This window comes from Kogia breviceps, chromosome 13, assembly GCF_026419965.1.
Source record: "Kogia breviceps isolate mKogBre1 chromosome 13, mKogBre1 haplotype 1, whole genome shotgun sequence".
Lineage (NCBI taxonomy): Eukaryota > Metazoa > Chordata > Mammalia > Artiodactyla > Physeteridae > Kogia > Kogia breviceps.
The window spans coordinates 86,912,337-86,936,736 of NC_081322.1; the positions used below are offsets into that span (position 1 = coordinate 86,912,337).

Genomic DNA, 24,400 nt, shown 5'->3' on the forward strand with positions numbered 1-24,400 from the left:
TCAATTTATTTCTCTTGGGCTTGCAGGTAAAGTTTGGCTAGTCACAGCTTCAGAGTTAGTATGGAGTTATTCGTACGTTTCACTGTCTCAAGATTGTCATCTGCAAATTGCCTGTTGAGCTGGCATTTGTTTTGGAGGAGTTATGAAAAGAGAAGGGGTCAATGCAGTTGGTTATCTTTACTTAAGCCTTTGTTCCTTTGACTCTTGTGGCTTTCTTATTGTGTTGAAAGGCTTGATATAAACTACTTTCACCTTTTTCTTCTGAGAAACAAATGGACGTTAAGTCAAAATTTAATGATCTACTAAGTCTCTCTTCTCAATACCAAGGTTAAGCCTTGATTTTTGGCAGGATATGATATTAATTATAAGTGAAAATATTTTAAAACATCTGCACATCTCTTCTTTGATAGTTTATACAGGAAACTCTTAAAGATAGATTGTTGATTTGAAGAAGGTTAGATACATACTTTTATGGAATGCCGTTGTGAAGTGTTTCAGATTACATATTAACCTCTTGGAGTTTTTAACTTAGCAGTACAATTTGATAATATAGAGCATGTCTAAGTTTTAGGTAGAGAAACTGTTATTGTTGACTTGTAACTTCAAACAGATCAATTTAGTGAAGGTCAATTTCATGACATTTGGTTTTGAAGTTTCATTTTTATTTCATTCTGCAAGGATATATTGAGGTGCTACTGTGTACCAAATATTTAATAGGCTCTTTGTGGTCTGAGTTATACCAAATTTCTTAGGATGTTAATAGAAATTATTCCAAAAAGGATTTCAAGACAGTCTGAAAACAAATTTTGTTTAGCTCAGTTTTTTTCAAAATTTAACAGTTTTTAAAATAAGCCTTCTCAGAGTCTTAAAATGTGAATGCTTTCTTTTGTAAGTAATATATTTTGTTATTAAAAAGGACTAGTGTCTAGAAGAACAAGTTAAAAGATGGAGTTTGGTTTTAGGGAAGAATTATTGCTTGTAAGCAAATGTTTTCCAGGCTCAGTTGAGATAGAAATAAATCTGTGATTTATCTTATCCAAAAAGAGTTTGTTAGGATCTGCTCTGTTAAAATTATTGTTACATAGGACTTTTGGAATTATATGGAAACCTAATTACAGGCATCAACCTCCATATCTCTAAGATTCTCACTGAAGTAATCAAAGGATAAAATACAAAGATTGGAGAGAAACCTGCCTTTCCAGGCTGTTGGATGTTTCTGTTAGATATTAAAGGAAAGCTCAAGGTGCTGATCTGCTCTTGGCCCGTTTTGGGAGGGCAGTCTCTCCTGGAAGTGAGTGAAGCAGTCAATAACAGAATCTTCGGAATCCTAACCCTCTCCCCTCGAAAGTTGGCAAATGAAATGGGGTGTGGAGTAGTCCAAGGTTATACCACTTGAGCTTGGCCACCCATTTTTGTGCCTGCTTATCATAGGTGAACTAAATTTATTTTGTGAGTAAATGAACTCATCATATATGCCTTCTTTTGGTTCCAATTTGAGCAGAAAACTACTGTAGTTTTTGATAGAACCTGCCTTAACTTTACCCCATGGACATTGAAATAGAACTTTTCAGTGATTAGCCTTGGAACTAAATTTCACTATTTCATTGGGAAAGCATATTATATGTCTTAAGAAACCCAGCCCTTTAGAACAAAATAGTTCATAATAAATTAGGGACTTCCTGAAATCTAATTTTTGACTTCAGTAGAACACTGCTTTTCCTAAGTTCAAAAATAGTATCAATAAGTAGCCTACCTAGCATGAACTTGGCCATCTCCATGTTTCATATTGGTATGACAATTTTTTCTTTATTACTTGGTAAGGAATTGATTGAGTTTAAAAAAATGTATCATGTTGTGTTGTTTGGGGTTACAGAACAATGATTGATTACGTTCTTGCCTTTTTATTTGTAAGATTGTATAAAAGCAGTATAAATTTGCAGTTTTAAGGACAGACTAAAAAAAAAGAAAAACAAAATTTGAGAAGTAATTAGAAACATGAAGGCCAAAGAGGAGATCTGAGTATAAACCAGTAAAATTTCGGTGTCATTCAGTAGCAAGAGCCTGAACGAAGGAAATGGCAGTTGAAATTCAGAACACAAGGGGACAGATTAAACAATGAAAATATTAAGATTTCTTAGTCTGTTACATGTGGAGGATAATATTGTAGAGGAACCAAGAGTAAGAGATGATAAAAGTACTATATTAATAGAATATAATAATTAAAAATCCCTGTAAACTGAGTTGTACTTAACAATTTAGGAGCATTGAAGCAGGGTTAATATAAAAGAAGTTACCAGTAAGTTAAATGGAACTAAAATCTGTGCCAAAAAAGAGCAGGTCTCTTTAAGAGCTGAATTAGTACTTTTGGAACAGTGTATGAGGCTGCTATTTATGCAGCAAAACTTGAGAAGACAATTTCAAAGAGCCTTAGACTGTATTCATAATCTGTGGTCAGAATTACTAAGTATTTGATCTCCTAGACTCATCTTCAGGGTCTGAGGTAACACTTATAAGCTCAGTCTTGACTCAAATAATCATACTCTTCTCTCTCGCTCTCGCTGTCTCTTTTTTGAAGTTACACGTATTTGTAGTTGAATTATGTGGATGAACTAATAATCACATAAGGGCTTTCATTCATGTAAAAGGTTTGATTAAGGTAAAAAGGATATGTATGTTGATTATTAAGGCAGTGATCCTAATCAGTAAAAGACATGACAATATTGAAAAGGCAAGGCGTGGTTATGTAAAAGTAGTATGGTAATGATATGTTTTGTGACATAGATGGAACTCATTCTGAAAGTAAATTTGAATCTGAAGAAGGTTTTATAAACTTTGTACTAAACACTTTTTGAATGATTAACAAGAATGAGAAAACTAAACATGAGTATCTAGTATGATCAGGGTGTATATGTTTAAGGTCTTTAGAATAGAGAGGCATTATGCCCTACTGTGTCCGAACTCTGTAGTCAATCTAGGTGTTCTAGGATTTGGACTACTTTTGTAACCTCTCATGCATTAAATGTAGGTGATAATGGTAACTGTCTTCTAGTGTTGTTGTGAGGATTAAGTGACTTATTGCATGTAAAGTGCCAAGCATTGAAGTTGGCTTTTACTGCAACACTCATAGTAGAACATATTTCAGCGTACTCAGCACCTAAGAAATGTTGAGTGAAATAATCCTAGCACTCAGGATACTTCCGTATTGAAATGGAAAGTGGAAATAATAGTTGTTTTGTTTCTGTGACATCATTGACTCTGTCATTTGGAATTTATCCTTAGATCAGTCAGGCTTACCATTTAAGAAGTTTCTGAAATGTGTAAGAGTTCCTGTGCTGCCTATAACTTATTTAGTGATTTTACTGAGAGTGAAAAATCACTATGTGATTTCTGTGAACCCTTTTAAATTGTATTATCCAACAATCTGAACAAATAACTAGTTTCTTCTGAGTGCTGTATATTGTGTGAGGCACAGTGGATTCACTCACACACACACACACACCGTTGCTGGTTTCTGACTTCAAGGAATGCCCTGCGATCACAGTTGGCTTTCATTGCCTTTATGTTTTTATTTTAGTTGGTAAATAACTTTTTGTTTTTCTAAGTACTTGTTATTTAGCTTCCACAATGATAATCATCGTCTTATTCACCTGAGTTTGTTTTGTATGGTTTCAGCCTCTTTCCCAATTATATCTATACTCAAAGAATAAAGATTTGACCTAATTTAGGATATCCAAATTCATGTGCTATAGATTTCATATTTTGGTTATTATTGGTTACCAAGTTTTTCACTTTTACATCTGTTGGTGTAAATGTTTCTTCTTACATAGCCCTGTGCCACCAACAGAAGATGTGTAGAAAGGCCTAATATATGAAAGGTTTTGCAAAATGGTTCCTATAGTAATTATTATATAGCTCAAGAAGACATATTTGGCTGCTCATCTAGAATTAATATGAACATAGAGAAGGGATAAGACATTTGTCTACCCAAAAAGTATGAGGCATTTTGATATATTCATTGTTTTTTTTTCTTAAACAGAAGACTTTGCTTGATTTTCTCTCACCGCCCCCCCCCCCCCCCACCGAACTCTTCTATCCATGGCCAAACTGATTTCAGTTGATGAATGAATATAGTTCTGACATGAATATTGGTTGGTATTTTCATTTACATTAATGAGTAGATGAAAGTGAAAATCATAAAGACATATGCTGAAACTTTATTTGTTCATAAATGACAAGAGCAGTTAATTTGCTGAATTGGGTAATGGTTTCAGATATTGGAAGAACATTATGCAATTCACAATGAGTGACTTTAGATGCAGCAAACTTTTAAATTTAATCTGCATAGTTAACATTTTCTCCTTTGCTGCCATAAGTCGAGTTAATAAAACAGTAAATCAAACAAAATATTCTGGTACTTTTAATTAAAAACAGTTGTAATGTTAAGTAGTCACGACTCTTGTCTCATCTTACACATTTGCATAAGATGGCTTACTAGTGTTGACTACCACTTGAGGTGGTCCATTTTTGGGCATCTGCTAAGCAGAAGACTTTATCAATAAATATACATTTATTATCAACAAATATACATTTGTGTGTGTGTGTGTGTGTGTGTTTGATACCTTACTAAATTGCTTATGTGATCTGATGTAAGGTTTGTAAGATATATAACTAAAACACCTTAGAGATACTAGACAAAATACTTAAAAACAGATTATCAATTGATTGTATGAAAAGCAATCCAAAGAAATACATCTTCTTTTTAAAATTGTTTTTCCAAAATTTTAAGCAGAAATTACTGTTTAACACTTCTTAGAAGTGTTTCACTGAAATGCTTTTGGAAATCCATTTTTTATTAGTTCTCTCATTTGATAGTGTGCCACAGAGGGTTTTATCTTTAATTGTACATTTTTTAAAAGGTTAATGGAAAGATTTGCTATAATACTTTATATTTTGTCATTGGGGGAACTCTGTCATGTCTATTTAAAATTAAGTCAGCAGCAACAAATAGCATTAGACATGACTGTTGTTAACCTCTTCTTTAGAAATTAACATGCCACTCGGCAGAGATATAATTGGTAAACCACAGAGAAGGTCTGTACTTAAACAGTAGCATTAATGAATGTCTCTCTTTTTTCTTCTTTCTTTCCCTTTTGGCCTTTAAAGTTGTAGTTTAGCTTAGGCTGTTCGAAATGATTTCTTTGAATGTGTTGTGACATTGGTTTAATTGATTGAAGCTGCAAAACTAGCATGATAAATCAACACAGAATGAATTTTAATGCAAGGCAAATGATATTAACTTGGAAGTTGGTTGTGGTAGACAAAGCAGCTGCTATGATTAATTTTTTTTCTTTCTCTACTTATACCATTTTGAGAAGGATGACCTTGATGGTTTCAGTTGTATTAGAATCTCAGTGGTATGCACTTTAACACTTTTGAGCTGTTTTTTGCTGGTTGTGGTGCAGTAGAGATTGGTTCATTTATAAGGTTAGGAAAATTTTGTTACAGATTTAATATGTTGGTTTTGACTAGGTTTAGAACATTTTTTATTTAGTAAATAATAATTGGGAGGATTACTTAGCTATGGTTGAAGTCTTTTTCTAGGTAATCTTAATGCTGTGGTTTCAGCAAAAGAGATTTAATATGTGAAAAGAATAGAATGTGCCAAAGAGGGTCTTTAAAAAAAAAAAAATTATTTATTTTTATTTTTGGCTGTGTTGGGTCTTCGTTGCTGTGCACAGGATTTCTCTAGTTGTGGCGAGCGGGGCCTACTCTTCGTTGCAGAGTGCAGGCTTCTCATTGTGGTGGTGTCTCTTGTTGCGGAGCATGGGCTCTAGGCGTGCGGGCTTCAGTAGTTGTGGCACGTGGGCTCAGTAGTTGTGGCTTGCGGGCTCTAGAGCACAGGCTCAGTAGTTGTGGCACATGGGCTTAGTTGTTCCATGGCATGTGGGATCTTCCTGGACCAGGGCTCAAAGCCGTGTCCCCTGTATTGGCAGGTGGATACTTAACCACTGTGCCACCAGGGAAGCCCCACAGAGGGTCTTCTAAGTGTTTGTATGTCATGAAGTGGAGGCCAACCACTTTGACAGAGGACACAAATAAAAAACAATTACATATTGGTTATTTGAACTGCTAAAGTACCTCCATTCGTAATGCATTTTTTCCAGACATTCTTTGCCATGTTTGAGATATATAATGTATATCAACTATATGAGTTACTTTGGAAAAAGATCTGTATAGAGCACAACTATTATTGAGGAAGAGCTGGCAAAGACTACTTATTTTAAGAAACAATCAAGGTAGCAAATAGAGTAATGGCATTTTCACAGATTTCTTGAGAGCAAGGAGAATTTCTCCTCTTCCTCTTCCTCCCCTTCCTTTTTAAAAAAATTCCTAGCATCTGTTTCACTCTGCCACATAGGAAGCCTTGAATACATGTTTCATTAAGTTGAATTTGAAAATGAAAGGTTGTTTCCTATTCTACTGAAAAATACTCAAACTAAACAATATTACACATAATAAACATAATGCTTATAAAGCCTGGGTCTAATAATTCTAATATCTAGAGTCCTGGTGCTGGTGGATTTGTTTCTTTTGTCTTGTTGTTTCTTCAGATTTTTGTTAATGTCATTTTACGTTCTTGTGTGTTTGGTTATTTTCTAGTGTGTGTCAGATAATGTATTTACTAAACAGCTTACAAAAATAATATAAGGCCTAAGTTTATGTTATCTTCCTCCAGAGAGAATACATGTCAGCTTCTGACAGGTACCTACTGTTAACTAGCAACCCAAGATCACCTCAGTACAATTTTGCTTATTGAGGTTGAGACAGTTTTGATGTTGATATGCAGAGTCTGTAAGGGCCTAGGAAATTAGGGTTCACTTTTACCCCCAGAATGCACACCCATCAGATCCCTACCCAAAGCAAAGACTGGGGATGGGGAGGAGCTCACATAGGTAGGTTACACACTCCAACCCATGTCCCTTGAAGTTCAGGCTCTCAACTGTCCTCTCCAGATTCATCAAACATACCTGGAGGAAAAGGAGTTCCCCAAAGCCAGGCTTACATCCTCTTGATTCTCTGTCCTCCCTACGATTCTGAATTAGCAATTCTTCACAGTCTTGCTGGGTCTCTGATGCATTCAAGCAGATGTTTTTTCCTTCTGTGTCCTGTTTTACTGGAATTGCTCAGCTGGTCTGAATTACCCTTAGTACTTAACAGAGAATTCCATGAAATTTTTTAAGAGGTTGCCTTTAAATCCAAGTCAATCTAGAATTGACTAACTTCATGCAGTACAGGGTAAAAATATATTAGAACGAGGGTCTGAGAAAGAGAAAAAACACACATATCACAGAAAATCTATCAACAGGCCTGGCTCTATGTTCATTTAGCAGACTCTTCCTACTTTTCTGCAACCTGCCAACCCCACCTCTATATATAGTCACAGATTCTATAAAACTTCATTCCCTCTCCTCAACTTGGGATGGAGAAACTTATATCGTAATCCCTGGAGGGAAGAGGGCTTTCTTCCATCCTTATACGTGTACTACCCGTTTTTCATTTGAGAATCACTTTTGTAAGATGTGGCAGTACTGGTGAGCAGCTAAGGCAAAGTAAGAAGCCATTGGAGTACAGAAGATTGAAGAACTGTCCTGGCTTCTTAAGCCTTGACAGCAGTAAATTCTGGCATATTAGTGTTACTAATGATACACTAACAGTAAGATTAAAATGCAAGAAAAAAGTAGGAAGCATAAGAATCAGTAACTTAATTGATTGAATAAGTTAATAGAAACCACCCCTCGGTCTTTGTGGAACTGATAGTATAAACATTCATTTTTTTGGTCTTTTATGCAGATGACATGTGAATGAGGAAAATTTACTTTTCAATATTCAGAGTCAATCTGTTCTTCCCATTGGACTTCTGAAAAAAATTAACTTCTGTTAATGAATACTCGAAGTTTCTGTTGGAGGGGTGATAATTATTTATATAATTATTTTTGTCACTGTCCTGTTCGTGATAAGGGTTAAGGTTCTTTGTCAAAGTAGTAGTATAAGCTAAAGATAGAAGTGGAAAATAGAAAGGAAAATAAGGATGCAGAGATAAAATTGTGCAAGGAATGTGGTGAAAAAATGTAGACTCTCATGACTTAAATATTTAGTATAGGGTGGAATCCAAATTTGGCCATCAGTGTTCTGGCAACCAACCCCAGAATACAGTTCTCTCTGAACAGTTGCTTTGGAGAAAGTATAACTTAGATAAATAAGATAGGAATTCTCCCCCAAGGATTTCTGTAGAAAAGGCAACCACTATTTAACATAATGAACAGTTCCCTGAACTCTGTCATAAAGGATTTTGTAGAAGGGATTTGCATTCTTGGGTGGCACCTGAGATTTTGTCTACCTCTTTAATATACTCTGGTTTAGATTACATGTTGCTGGGCAATTGAGTATAGTACCTGTTTTAGTTAGATACTGTTGTTCCTAATCCATAATTTGTATTAATACATACGAAAATTTCAAGCTAAACATGAGCTGCTGTAATTTCACCCCCAAACTTGTCAAGAAATTCGTAAGATTTTATTTCAACTTAATATTTTAAAAAATCTAACTGAAGAAAGTAAATTTATTTATACTTTAAAATAACTTTAAGTGAATAATATATGGTGATTTTTTTTTCCCCCCAGTTTAATTTCGTTGGGAGAATCCTTGGACCTAGAGGACTTACTGCGAAACAACTTGAAGCAGAAACAGGATGTAAGATAATGGTCCGAGGCAAAGGCTCAATGAGGGATAAAAAGAAGGTAAGTCCTTGAAAATGGGGCAGGTCTTTATGTGACTAATTTACTTATACTTTCCAATTTTAGTAACAAAATATCTAGACCCTAAAGCACTATACATTATTTCATGTCAGAAACTTTTGAACTTTTTAAAGGTGGTGTCATGATTTTCCCTTTTTGATTATCATTTTTCATTTAGCCAGCTAATATCAGTCAGTCTATGATATTAACTTTGGTTTTTACACTTCAGAAATGCCATTTTGGAAATTAGTCAGACTATAATGTTGTATATATAAAAGATGTAACTAAAACTTTGAAAAATCTAAAATGTTTCTTTTGATGAGATTTAAATGAGAAGGATCAAATGAATAACTTTGGATGTGTGTCATCTCATCAGGAGAGTTAGTAAACATAGGAAAAAAAGGCTTATAACTAGCCATATGAGAGTCATTTTGGTTTTTACCAACATTTTGTGATGATTTTAAGTTTTCTAGACATTTTACTTTAAAGTGTATTGTTCCTGCTTTCTGCTTTTTTCTTTTGCCACTTTTGTTTTTCTAGTATAATAAACACCTAACTACCTACTTCAAACGTTGTTTTTAGGAAGGTTTTTTTTGCCTTGTTTCCTTTTATCCAGTGATACTATGAGGCAGAATACTTTTGAAATTTCTGTCTGTGTAAAAAATGTTTGACTGATTTTAAAAAATAACCTAGATTTTGATTGCCAAAGATTAGATTTATTGTTAGGAAGAGTTTGTTGTTTGTTTGTTTGTTTTTTGAATACATTGCCTTGAAAGGGATATCAAATGATAGACCCGTAATGTTATGTTATGTTGTTGTTATGTTAGAGCATGTGCATTGAATCACTTTGTGGAGCTTATGGAATGAACACCAGACCTATAAGGTATTCTGACTTCATTCTGATATGCATCTTTTTGAGCTTCTCACTTCATTTCATTTAAGCTCTCCCATAAGCTGACTGGATCTCAATCATTTTCTCTCCTTACAGACAAATAATGACTTAGTAGTTAAGTTGGAGGGAGAGGCCATCAATGATATTGATTATCTATAGATCTTATTATAAGCTGTTCTTGTCAGCTGAGTATAAAGATACTTTGAGGCAAGCATGTGGCTTCTCCGTAAGCATATTTAGCTGTTGTATTTAAAATAATTGTTTTTATTAGAATCTTAAAAAAATTTAAGCATATTGTGTGAATCAGTTGAGTGGCAATCTCGTATCACCATGCAGTTCGGGTTCCCCTGTTTGCACTTTTGGTTGCGTTGCATTAAGTAATGCTAATTTAATAGCCTAGGGACAATGAGATGAACTCTCAACAACTGAAGGACAAATAAATCTTCACCAAGAGATTAGTGTATCCATCAGTTAAACAAGTTATTAATATCAGTCAGTTAACAAAGCTGTTTTGCCCTCTCCTCAGCCTCTGTTAGTTCTGTAACAATGGCTCTCCACTTACTCTACTCACACATTCACAGGCAGCTCTGAGGATTAGAGCTTGGAACTGTAATGAGACATTGTGAGTTTTGTTTTCGGTCAAGTTGAACTTTGTAGCCTGAATAACATTTTTCTGCTATCATTTTGACAGAAGATTAGAGTGGTTAAGAGAGTAAGCTCTATAACCATCTTGCTTTTGTTTGAATCTTGGTTCTATCACTTAGCAGCTTTGTGATTTTAGCAAATTACTCCGTCTCTTTGTGCCATATAATGTAGTGAGGGAGTAGTGATGTCACTTCTCTCTTATGGTTGTGAGGATTAAACCAGTTGTAAAGCACTTAGAATAGTGTTTTGACACATAGTAATCAATCAATTAATGTTAATGATTCTTAATAAATTTTATATTAACATTATTAGTTAGTACATTTTATGTTTAAACTCATATTGTATCATGGGGGGAATACTACGGTTTTTTACGCTTTGGAAATGACAGTACTTTTGTTGTTGCTTTGTGACCTTTGAATATCCCATATTCTGATGGCTTTTCTGTTTTGTTTCTCTGGTGGTTGGTGTATCCATATTCTGTCTTGTCCACTTTGTTCTTAAGCACAAATAGAAGCAGTTCGCACATTTTTTTTTAATATGTACTGTTGTCTAATGAAATAAAAAATGTTTACAGATTAACGCATGAAAACAGTAATAAATTAAGACACCAACAAAACTTTGACTGCAGATTATATTTTTAGTTTTATTAAAGTGCTACAGATGAACATACTTACTTAGGGGATATCAAGTTAGTTTGAATGGCTATCGTATATTTGATATTATGGTGAAGAATTTATATGTAGATTTATAATGCCAAGAGTGTTTTCTGTAATCTTAATTTAAATCTGCCCATAATTGTCAACCAAGTCATTTTGGTTTATGCTGTAGTTACTCCGCCTGTTGAGTTCTTAAAAATGCTAGTAAAAGTTAGATCAAAATGGAAGGTACTGTCATTCATTGCTTGGCTGTTATTTTTAGAAAGAACATGACAAATAGGTGGAGGCAAAAAGAAATACAGTAATAAGGCCGATTGAGGTATATTTCACGTGTGTAAAGGAAAACGTTAAACTTTTCTGCAGAGTTGTCAGTTTATGTGAAAGCTGAGAAAGCTAGAAAATAAACCTTAACTTACTGACCGTCCAAGGTATTATGATGGAATACTGTTCGCTGATTTGTATCCTTCACGGCTAGTCTGGTAAACCCAGTGAGGGCGTATACCACGTCTGTTTTATGGAGTACTTCCCTGGTGTTTGATGAGTACCTGGCACGGAGCAGGAACTGGAAAAAATTATCTGGGAAAGGAATGAATGTTTAGGTAATAAATGAAAGGCATAGATGCTCCCCTATCCCCGCCCCATAAAAGATTTTATAAATAGAGATAATTATAAATCCTATGTGCTTTTAATTCTTTTGGGAAGATAGGCAGTGCTGTATCATTCTAAGCTGTTGGTTTTAAATAAGGGAGTGAATGTGCCACTTTAATTTTCATTCTCTTCAATTGGTATTACTTCAGCATTGTTGATGGGCACAGCAGTATTGTCATTGTATAAAAATACCCAGGGGAATGGTACTGGGTAAACTCATGGAGCCTAAGAGCAAGAACTGCACTCAGACTTCATAAGAGACTAAGGGGCCGTCTTTGTGTTCCTGCTCCCCGCTCCCACCCAGAAATGTTCACCGGGGAGATGTCTACAGTTGATCAAAGCAAGGTTAGTCAAATGTTGTGTCTTCTGGAAATTTCCAGTAAGACTCAGCAATTCTAGTTAGAGCTCTTTGCTTGACATGAAGCGGGGGTATACACTCAGGGAATCAGCTGGCCTTCTAGGGCTGCAAATAGCAGTGGCCAGATGGTATTAACCACTTTCATGATCTGTGCAGTGTCTTATTCAGACCGTTTAGCAATCTCAAAAGATAGTTTTTACTCTTCTAACAGGAATGGAGGCTTAGAGAGGTCAAATAACTTATCTCGTCCCTCATTTCTAACTAGTAACTACACTCAGTATAAACATATATCTTGCTGGACATTGAAATGCAGCTCTGCAATTCATTCTCTTCAGAATATGGGCTTTGAATTTAAAATTAGATCAATCTGTAATAAAGTTTTAATTCAGTTTTTAACTTTGTTTCCCAAATATATTTGACCACAGTCTCTCCTTTCCAAGAGCTGTCCCTCTAACTTCTTGAGGAACTGCAGTGTTGTACGGACCATGATCTATGAATGTTATTAGAGAGGCATATTGTGTAATTGCAAACATAGGTAGAATTTCATAACTTTTCTTATATGTCACTTTTCATGTACGTTACAAATTTTTCTTAAACGTCTCTTATAGTCCTATTAATTTCTTATGGTGCATATATATTTTAACTAGTTAATATGTGATATTTTTAGAAAAGTTTAAAAGTGTGTGTGGTCTGGGAAAAAGTATAGGCGCCTGATTCTATCACTCTAGAGACTACTGTTATTGACAATGTTTTCTTGTAGATCGTTCTCTCTGCAGTTATATACACTTTTACATGTGCTATAGAAAGTGAATCTTTTACTATTCATGATGCTTTATAATTGGCATTTTCTCCTGCAGCCTTGTACCCTGTCCTATGTCAGTTTAATTGTCAAGTCACTGAGCTTTATAATGTCTAAGACTTTGTGCTGGCTGATAAGAAAGCACACTTAAAAGATGTTTCAAGGCAATATTGATAGTATATGCAAAAATAAATTTGCTTGATTTGTGGGGGCAGCTTAGACTTTTATTTTTATGAAAGATGTTGTTGCTCTGTCAACACTTGGAAAATAATCAAATTAATACAGTTTTTTGTTTGACATACTAAAGTGGCTGTGATAGCCAGTGATGTAACATCACGTACAAACATGGTCCGAACAGCCTGCTTCATTTATTTATTTATTTATTTTTAGTTTTTGGCCACACTGTGCAGCTTGTGGGATCTTAGTTCCCTGACCAGGGATTGAACCCCGGGCCCTCGGCAATGAGAGCACAGAGTCCTAACCACTGGACTGCCAGGGAAGTCCCCTTAGCCTGCTTTATTGATCCTTGTTGAGTACTAGGCTTTCTGACAACCTGGAGCATAGGTATAGTTTACTTAAAAAAAAGAAAAAAAAAAACAACAACCAGAAGAACCACCTTTCATCGGGGCGCATTTTGAACAATGTTTATTCATCACCCACTGTTAGCATTGTCCATCTCCTTCCCCGTGTGACCACATCCCCCTACCCTTCCTCCCCCGCCGCCTGCCAGGTGATTGGGGGAGCAAATTGCAGACATAATTTCAGCTGTACACATTTTATTAGGTGTTTCTAAGATGGAAAGTGTTTTTAACTGATGATCATGTGGTTTGACCAGTGGGGGGCTTTTCAAATTCACTTCCAGGTCCCTTTAACACAATCCCAGTAGTTTGGGGCTAGTAACTTTGTTTTCTGGTATATATAATAGTCCAGGCTCATCGTAAGATTTCCTCCCCAGACTAGAGATCAGCCACTTCTTTAAGGAACCCTGATGACTATTAGTGAAAAATAGTATTTAGAAACTGCAGTATGGGTTCTAGTGTTACTCATTATTTGTAGACCTTTTCAGGACAGAGCTAGGAGATATACATAGGTACACACACACACACACACACACTCAGGAATATAAGTATCTTTACAAAGTTCATTCTCATTTAAAATGAAAACTACAGTGTTTTATTTAATTGATCTTGTATCTATATTTTGTTTTCCACTGAAAATGCTGGTTCCTAATGACAAAATGATTTTCTTTATTCTAAAATATATAAAACAGTTTTAGAATAACAATACAAACACTACTGCCAACAGTATAGTCAGTGAAAACAATTTTTCACCAATTCTTACTGTTTCTAGGGTATGTTTCACTAGAGAGAGAAATTACTGTCTTTTAAAACACTCAATAGTTTTTCAGTATATATCAGTTATGCCATCATATGGATAAACAGTTAAGCTCATTTGTTACACTTGGTTTTCTAGTTTTACGAATTTCTTATTTTTCTGTTACTTGTAAAATATTTACATGGTTCCAAAATCAAATCTACAAAATAGGAAATTTTCAGAGAAGTCCTGCTTTTATCCCTGTCTCTTTTATCCCCCCGTCTTGCAGTTTGGGTAAATTTTTTATTTTGGTATTTGGTTTATCCTTCCATTTCTTTGTTTTACATGAACGGTTACATAAGCGTGTGTGTGTGTGTGTGTGTGTGTGTGTGTGTGTGTGTAATTTCTCCCTTCATAGATTATTTTATACTCTACACTTTTCTATGCCTTGCCCTGGTTTTTTTTTTTGTTTGTTTTTTACTTAATAGTTATCATTGGGCCACTTACTGTCAGTATATAGAGACAGTCTTTATTCCTTTTAATAACTTCATCACATTCCGTTGTGTCTGTGTACCATAAGTTAGTCCAGCATTCTCCTATTAGTGGACATTTAGATTGCTTCTAGGCTTTTGCTGTAACACATAGGAAGAGTGCTGTATTGAATAGCTTTTATATACATCTTTACGTGTACTTGCTAGTTTATCTTTGGAATAGAATTCCAGAAGTGGTATCGCAGTATATAGTTTTGCTAGCTAGTGCTAAAGTCTTCTCTTTAGGGATTATTGTTTTGCATTACTTCAGCAATGTATGTGAGAACCAGTTTCCCAACAGAGTTAAACTTTCATGTAAGGTGCTGTTAAAGAAGCTGTTGCATAAGTATATATTTCTGTGTCTTTAAAAGGTCCTTGCTGTTATGAGCAATGCAGCCGTCTCTGATTTCCCAGTTAGACAATTGTTTGAAATATATTTCTTCTTTGCTCATTGAACCCATTTATGAATAATGGTTAGACATAGTTGAAATGGTATTACCATAACTGGTCTTAAGGTACATTATATTGTAATAAACTTCTGGTTGGGCCCAAGAAACTAATTACTGTTTTAAATGTTTTCAAGAGGAAAAGTGCTGTAATTTTCTATTAGTTTACACAGCCCTTCTCAGCTAGGCTCCTCATCTTAGAAGTTCTTCAGTTTCACTGAGAGTGGTTCATAACGAGTACCATTAAAGATAGGAGAGGTTAATTATATATAATTTATGCCTTAGGCCAGGCATTAAGTACTTGATTCCCTGTGGAATCAGTTGAGAAAGGCTGTACCCTGTGAGGAATGGGCTTTTTCTCTGTACTTTGTATCCCTGCCTTAATACCCCCTGCCCTGACCCATGCCATTGGTACCTTTGACTCAGTGCATCAGAGAGTAGGAATTTTTATGGATTCTCTCTTAAAAATGTTAATTTTATAAATTACGTGCTTAGAAAATTCCATGTATCTGATTTGAATAGTAGTATTTAGCTATAAAAACAGGTCAGTTGCTTTAGAAGAGTGATTATGAAAATTATAGTAATGTATAATCTGGTTTGGAAGGAACCTTATTAAAGCCAAGAAGTCTAACACTGTATCTAATTCTATGATATTTTAGTTCCTGTACTGCACATGGTTGTTACTCGATTTTCACCACCTCCTGTCATAGTTAACTTACTACCTTTTTAGGCAGCAAGTATTTTTTGAATGCCTATGATTTTTTGCCCTCAGCTATCTTTTACCCCCAAGATACTGATTTTAAATTGACCCTGGGCTAATGCAGTGTGGTAAATACCACAACAGGTGTTACACATTGTGCTGTGGGAAGCCGAGGAAGTGATGAGTTCTTTTACAGGTTGAGGGTTTCAGGGAAAGCTAGAGAAGATGGGACTGGAGTAGGAACTTACAGGGCAGATGAGTGGAATGGTATTCTAGAAATCAGAGGTAGGATCAACCAGTATGTGTCCTTATGCTAATGCTTGACATACTGCAGTGGAAGTTATAAGGTATAGTGGGAGAAGTGGTATTGGAGACAAGGTTGGGATCTGAGGATAATAGAACCTTGAATATGATATTAAAACTTTTTCTTTTTATTCTAAAAGCAGTGCATCGGCACTCATGTTTTTAAAGTAAGGAGTTATATGATATATTGTTTTGAAAAGATAACTTGGCAGTTGAAGGGATGGATGGAAGGGAGAAGAGACCAAAGGCCACAAACAAATAACCAAGTCTTAGAACACTTTACTTAGAAAGTTCTTCCCTGTGTTCAGAAAATCTGTCTTTGGAACTTAGATCTTCTGATCCTAATTCTACTTTGAATTCAAAACAAAATAATCTCTTAACCTTAGGGACTTTGACATACTTAGTGACAGTCCTATGTCTCAAAGGTGTCCTACTCTAGCTATAAACTAATTCCCTAGTAACTTAAGTCCTCCTCCGCTTTTTTTCTTTTCTTTTCTTTCTTTCTTTTTTTTTTTTAAATGTCATGGGACATAGCATTGAATTTAGCCTCAAAAGTGATCGATTGGTTTCTTTTTAAAGAGAAAGGAAGGCCTGCCTTTCTGGAAGAGTTTTAAATTAGTACTTTCCAAATTATCTGCCACAGAAGAACATTACAACAAAATTCTAATTCATCGTAGACCAATTCTTTTGTAAAATATAATGAAATTAGCAGAGCAACAGAATTTTTAAAAATAATTTTAATCCTGTTTAAAGCTTTTTATATCAACAGGCAAAACTATCCAGTCAGAATGCTGTAAAAGTTCCTAAACACTTGATTTCTCTACTGGCAGGCTACCCTTGGCAGCAGCTCTGCCTTAAACACCAGCTTGCTGTATGATCCGCTGGTTTTTTTCAGGGCTGGAAACTAGTCCTGTGGTGTCCTCTCCTCCCCACTTTTCTTCTTTCTTCTCATACCCTCATTTTTGCTCTGAGTGTTTTCAAATATTCACTTTTTTAGTTCTGTTTCTGGTTACATGTCATTTTGGACTCAAGTGACTTAGCATTGTTTTAAGATGGAAGAATATAAAGCAGTGCAATACAAATTAAATGTTTAATTCAGATTGGATAGTATTTCAGTACATTTTTATAGAATAGAGTCATTGCTTTGCCTGTATTAAGTGCTAAGAAAGATTGGGGAGATTTGAAATAAAAATTCTGCTACTACTTATTTAAAGTATAGTTTTTTTTTAATTTGTCTAAGACACTCTTGAAGGGATAAAAAGATGGATCCAATGAGAATAAACCTGTACTAAAGTAGGTCTTTGAGTAACCTGTAAAACTTAAGCTAATTACTCTGCCATAGGTCTAATAATACCAAGATGAGTTAATTGTCCATGTCTAATGAAATGAGACATGAGTTTCAGTGAAAAGGGAGAGTCCATTTTATCACTAGATGCTGTTAATGAGCCTTTTAAAATTCAGTCTTGATTGGATTGCAGTCAATTTAGTTAAGGAATCTTTGAACACCTTATAATGTGTTGTATATATAACAAATTTTCTTTCAGAAGATTCAGTTCTCTGTGGACAGAAGTAGTAGTGGAATGTTGCTTATGTGTTTATCATTATGCTGCATCAGTTGTTTTCCTTTTTCAAAATGCTTTAACAAGAACTTTGATGGAAAATTTTTTTCTGTTATATTAGTGACAAATTATTAGACAGTTTCATAAGCCTAGTGACCCATACTATTCTATCCTACTACTTTTATTTTTCTCCTTCAGTTATGAAAGATAACAATTTAAAGAAATTATATTGTTGCTCTTTGAATTTTAAAACATGCTATTGTTTTATTTTAAATCATGTATAATTGTTAACTCTGACTTTTAAAGACATAAATAGTTGTTATTATTATTATTTTTTTAAACATCTTTATTGGAGTATAACTTTTACAATGGTATGTTAGTTTCTGCTTTACAACAAAGTGAATCAGTTATGCATATACATATGTTCCCATATCTCTTCCCTCTTGCGTCTCCCTCCCTCCCACCCTCCCTATCGCACCCCTCTAGGTGGTCACAAAACACTAAGCTGATCTCCCTGTGCTATGCGGCTGCTTCCCACTAGCTATCTATTTTACATTTGGTAGTGTATATATGTCCATGCCACTCTCTCACTTCATCACAGCTTACCCTGCCTCCTCCCCATATCCTCAGGTCCATGCTCTAGTAGGTCTGTGTTTTATTCCCCTCCTACCCCTAGTCTCCTCATGACATTTTTTTCCCTTAGATTCCATATATATGTGTTAGCATACGGTATTTGTTTTTCTCCTTCTGACTTACTTCACTCTGTATGACAGGTCTATCCACCTCATTACAAATAACTCAGTTTCATTTCTTTTTATGGCTGAGTAATATTCCATTGTATATATGTGTCACATCTTCTTTATCCATTCCTCTGTTGATGGTCACTTAGGTTGCTTCCATGTCCTGGCTATTGTAAATAGAGCTGCAATGAACATTTTGGTACATGAGTCTTTTTGAATTATGGTTTTCTCAGGGTATATGCCCAGTAGTGGGATTGCTGGGTCGTATGGTAGTTCTATTTGTAGTTTTTTAAGGAACCTCCATACTGTTCTCCATAGTGGCTGTATCAATTTACATTCCCTCCAGCAGTGCAAGAGTGTTCCCTCTTCTCCGCACCCAATCCAGCATTTACTGTTTCTAGAGTTTTTGATGATGGCCAGTCTGACCGGTGTGAGATATCTCATTGTAGTTTTGATTTGCATTTCTCTAATGATTAATGATGTTGAGCATTCTTTCATGTGTTTGTTGGCAATCTGTTTATCCTCTTTGGAGAAATGTCTATTTAGTTCTTCTGCCCATTTTTGGATTGGGTTGTTTGTTTTTTTGTTATTGAGCTGCCTGAGTTGCTTATAAATTTTGGATATTAATCCTTTGTCAGTTGCTTCATTTGCAAATATTTTCTCCCATTCTGGGGGTTGTCTTTTGGTCTTGTTTATGGTATCCTTTGCTGTGCAAAAGCTTTTAAGTTTCATTAGATCCCATTTGTTTATTTTTGTTTTTATTTCCATTTCTCTAGGAGATGGGTCAAAAAGGATCTTGCTGTGATTGATGTCATAGAGTGTTCTGCCTATGTTTTCCTCTAAGAGTTTGATAGTGTCTGGCCTTACATTTAGGTCTTTAACCCATTTTGAGTTTATTTTTGTGTGTGGTGTTAGGGAGTGTTCTAATTTCATACTTTTACAGGTAGCTGTCCAGTTTTCCCAGCACCACTTATTGAAGAGGCTGTCTTTTCTCCACTGTATATCCTTCCCTCTTTTATCAAAGATAAGGTGACCATATGTGTGTGGGTTTATCTCTGGGCTTTCTATCCTGTTCCATTGATCTATATTTCTGTTTTTGTGCTAGTACCATACTGTCTTGATTACTGTAGCCTTGTAGTGTAGTCTGAAGTCAGGGAGCCTGATTCCTCCAGCTTGGTTTTTCTTGCTCAAGATTGCTTTGGCTATTCGGGGTCTTTTGTGTGTCCATACAAATTGTGAAATTTTTTGTTCTAGTTCTGTAAAAAATGCCAGTGGTAGTTTGATAGGGATTGCTTTGAATCTGTAGATTGCTTTGGGTAGTAGAGTCATTTTCACAGTGTTGATTCTAACAATCCAAGAACATGGTATATTTCTCCATCTATTTGTATCATCTTTAATTTCTTTCATCAGTGTCTTATAATTTTCTGCATACAGGTCTTTTGTCTCCTTAGGTAGGTTTATTCCTAGATATTTTATTCTTTTTGTTGCAGTGGTAAATGGGAGTGTTTTCTTAATTTCACTCTCAGATTTTTCATCATTAGTGTGTAAGAATGCCAGAGATTTCTGTGCATTAATTTTGTATCCTGCTACTTTACCAAATTCATTGGTTAGCTCTAGTAGTTTTCTGGTAGCATCCTTAGGATTCTCTATGTATAGTATCATGTCATCTACAAACAGTGACAGCTTTACTTCTTCTTTTCTGATTTGGATTCCTTTAATTTCTTTTTCTTCTCTGATTGCTGTGGCTAGAACTTCCAAAACTAGGTTGAATAAGAGTGGTGAGGGTGGGCAACCTTGTCTTGTTCCTGATCTTAGTGGAAATGGTTTCAGTTTTTCACCATTGAGAACGATGCTGGCTGTGGGTTTGTCATATATGGCCTTTATTATGTTGAGGAAAGTTCCCTCTATGCCTACTTTCTGCAGGGTTTTTATCATAAATGGGTGTTGAATTTTGTCAAAAGCTTTCTCTGCTATTGAGATGATGATATGGTTTTTCTCCTTCAGTTTGTTGATATGGTGTATCATGTTGATTGATTTGCATATATTGAAGAATCCTTGCATTCCTGGGATAAACCCCACTTGATCATGGTGTATGATCCTTTTAATGTGCTGTTGGATTCTATTTGATAGTATTTTGTTGAGGATTTTTGCATCTATGTTCATCAGTGATATTGGCCTGTAGTTTTCTTTCTTTGTGACGTCTTTGTGTGGTTTTGGTATCAGGGTTATTGTGGTCTCATAGAATGAGTTTGGGAGTTTTCCTCCCTCTGCTGTCTTTTGGAAGAGTTGAGAAGGATAGGTGTTAGTTCTTCTCTAAATGTTTGATAGAATTCGCCTGTGAAGCCATCTGGTCCTGAGCATTTGTTTGTTGGAAGATTTTTAATCATAGTTTCAATTTCAGTGCTTGTGATTGGTCTTTTCATATTTTCTATTTCTTCCTGGTTCAGTCTCGGCAGGTTGTGCATTTCTAAGAATTTGTCCATTTCTTCCAGGTTGTCCATTTTATTGGCATACAGTTGCTTGTAGTAATCTCTAATAATCTTTTGTATTTCTGCAGTGTCAGTTGTTACTTCTCCTTTTTCATTTCTAATTCTATTGATTTGAGTCTTCTCCCTTTTTTTCTTGTTGAGTCTGGCTAAATTATTTTTTTAAATCAGGAATTGTCATAGGGCCAGAGTCTTTGGGTCCAAAAAAGTCAAAACTGATTCTTCATTTTGTGCATTATACGTTACTTAGAAAAGAGCAAATAGAAATTGTAGCAGATAGTTAGGACTGCTCCTAACAACTTGGCCAGTTGATTAATTAAGAACTTAAAAGGTCTTAATAAGTTTTCAACTTAAGCTTTTGCTGAATTCAGATACCTATAAAGTATTCTAAATACAGATTACTAATCAGTTCACATAGAAAATACTGTTATTTTTCATATTCTGATGTGAAGGAAGTTCTGTATCATTTCACCTTTGTAACTAAAAAGATTAATTTCTGACTAGTAACTTGTTTTCGTTCTTGCATTTTTGGCAAGGATTTTTTGTTTTGTTTTGTTTGGGGGGTTTTTTGTTTGTTTTTTTAAATGTTGTGTCCTCAGCACATAATATTAGTTTGCCCCATATTGATGATATTAAGTTTCATCCTTTGGTTAAAATGGCATCAATCATATTTTTTCATTGTAGAGATACTTTTCCCCCATTTAAATGAATAACTAATCTAAGGGAAATACTTTGCAACTTCGTAAATATCCTTTTGCCAACAAAATTTTGCCCCTCCCCCCCAAAAAAATAACTCTTCCCCCTACTCCCCGTGTGGAGTTAGGCTAAAGTGTCCGCTGAATTCTGGACTGCCTACTTACATGTGGACTGGGTTGAGTGGGGCGGGGTGGCTGGTGACAGCAGTGATGGGTTGCTGGGGGTGGTGAGAGTGCCACACACTGAGCACGTGCGGTGACTTAGGGCTGCTCTCTCATTGCTCCTCGGGAATTCACTCATTAATTCCCCAACAGCCCTATGAGGTAGCTACTGTTGTTTTTCTGATTTTATCCATGAGGAAGCGGAGACATAGAAGAGGTTCTCTTCACCTCGCTAGTGAGTTGCTTACTCAGGATTTGAACCCAGGCTGAGTGCAGGAGTTTCATTATTACATTGTGATTTTCCTCAGTAGTCTTTTGATCTCCTTCTCTCCACTCTTCCTCTCTGCCTCCCTCTGGCAACCAGAGTGATTTTTTTTTTTTTTTTTTTTTTTTCCGGTGTACGGGCCTCTCCCGTTGCGGAGCACAGGCTCCGGATGCGCAGGCTCAGCAGCCATGGCTCACGGGCCCAGCCTCTCGGCGGCATGTGGGATCCTCCCGGACCGGGGCACGAACCCGTGTCCCCTGCATCGGCAGGCGGGCCCTCAACCACTGCGCCACTAAGGAAGCCCCAGAGTGATTTTTAAAGAATAATCCTGCAGTATATTTTTATGTGTTCAGTAAGAGTCAGCTCTTTACTGTGGCTAACAAGGCCCTGCTTGGTCTTGTGTCTAGCTGCCTTCCAGGCTTCTCTTTGCCACCTCTGTGACTGAGGTCCCACCTTTCCATTCCTTCAGCATGCTGATGCTCTCCTTGTAGGGCTTTGGTCTTGCTGGTCCCTCACCTGGAATCCTCTTCCCCTGGTATCTTTTTGTAACTCAGTCTCCACTTTTCAGATTTCTGTTCAATTTCACATTTTCAGAGAAACCTTCTGTAGTCACTCTGCCCCAAAACAGCAAATCCTGATGCCTTGCCACACTGCTTTCTTACCCTTTTGCTTCCATTATCACCCCGGACATGCTTCACCTGTTTATTATTATTTATCTTCCCCCATTAAGGGTGTGTGTGTTTGGTGATGAGAGCAGAGTGCTGTCTGTTTTGTTCACTGCCCTGTCCTCAGTGGTAGAGCTGTAAGTACCTGCCACGTAGTTGGTACCAAGAAAATACGTGTTGAAGGAAGGAATGGTTTGCCTTTTAATTTTGCTTATAATTATTTTACATAAAGAAATTATGACCCGAACAGTCAAACTATATTTTATTGTGGTTTTTTTGGATTCTGTCTTTAGTATCAGAGACTTTTACATTCCTCAGTAGTTTGTGTAGATATTTGCTATTTTCTGTTTTCATTATGATTTTATTTATTCAGTTAAATCTTACATTCTTTTATAAATTATTTCATTCTGTCGGGTAAGATTGCAAATTTCACATTTTCAGTTATTTTGCTTTTAAAATAATTTTAATGACTTAAATTTTAATCACTTTTGACAGTTGTCTTTTTTTCAATATGTGAAAAACGTAAAATTAGAATTTTTGAAGTTCTTAATTGAGTAGCAAATATTCTTTCTAACTTTTTGAGGAATTTTTTTGTCCAGTGGTTTAGTTTTTGGAAAAATTTGCTCTGATTGTATAGGTAAGAATTTGCCTAGGCAGTTAGTTCTAATTTGTCCAGGTGTGCTATATTTGTTACCAAATGATCTAGGAAAAGTAAGAGTAAATAATGTTTGTTTGCCTAAGCAAAGGTATAGTGTTTCTAAACCATAATTACCTTCATATTTTGAAGTTTTTCTTCTCAGTATAGCTCTTTGGAAGGGCAACACTAAGGTTTGGTTTGCCCAGTATGGTTTCAGCTGTACTTATTGTCTAGGCGTAATTATTAGTATCTCCTTTCACTTTCAAAGTACCCTGATTTGGATGACAAATTACTTAGTCCCCCTTAGATTTGGGGCATTGTTTTGGTGTTTGTTCAGCTTTCTTCCACAAAACATTAGCATTGTTCTTAAATCTCCTTGTATGCTGGCTGTCTGAGATTTGTTGTTATGGAATGATACTGTGGCCTTATGAAAGTTTTGATAGAAAATTAAAATGTTGCTTTTAATATGTCTGTTTCAAAGAGCTGCCCTTAGAGTGAGAAGTGATTTCTGTTTACTTGGAGAAAATAAATTGTGGAAGACGTGTACATCAGAGGATCATTCTGCGCTCTGGTACTTGATCCCTTGCTTATTTATAGGATTTGATTCTTGTTCTTTATTAGTTTACTCTTACCAGCAGCTGTGGTTAAAAGAAACAAAACATAACCACTTGGGAGATATCCTTGAGTCCATTCTACCCTCAGTCAGTCATTTAACAGATTTGCACAACTGTGCAGCTCAGTATCTTCTGAGTTCCCACAGGTGCCTCCTCACCACCATGGTCTAAATCTGTGCTCTCATTATTTTTTGCCTAGACCTCTGCAGTCATCTCTTAACTGTTCTTTTTCCCCTCAGGTAATATGCATAATATCTACTAAAGTCAATTTTTTTGTTATTACTAATATCTTGTTAGTATGTTTATATATATGTGTGTCTTTCTGTCGAGGTATATGCAAGGTTGTAGTACTCTATGTCACGAAATAAAATAAAGGTTCTTCTCACCCATTGCCAAGCAGTTAAATGTCCTGTTTCCATTACCTGATTTACCTTTAGTTACTATAAACTTTTTTATTTGATTATTTAAGCTGTGTAGATAATTTATACAAA

General features: G+C 35.6%; 1 protein-coding gene across 7 annotated transcripts in view; it reads left to right on the forward strand.

Moving 5' to 3' along the window:
- The window catches only part of QKI (QKI, KH domain containing RNA binding), a 142,334-nt gene that overhangs the window by 41,608 nt on the left and 76,326 nt on the right, over positions 1–24,400 (forward strand). For all 7 annotated transcript variants that reach the window (XM_059082960.2, XM_059082959.2, XM_067011127.1 and 4 more), the window contains exon 3: positions 8,682–8,798. In XM_059082960.2, coding sequence (XP_058938943.1) covers positions 8,682–8,798 — 117 coding nt within the window. The remainder of the gene's footprint in view (positions 1–8,681; positions 8,799–24,400) is intronic.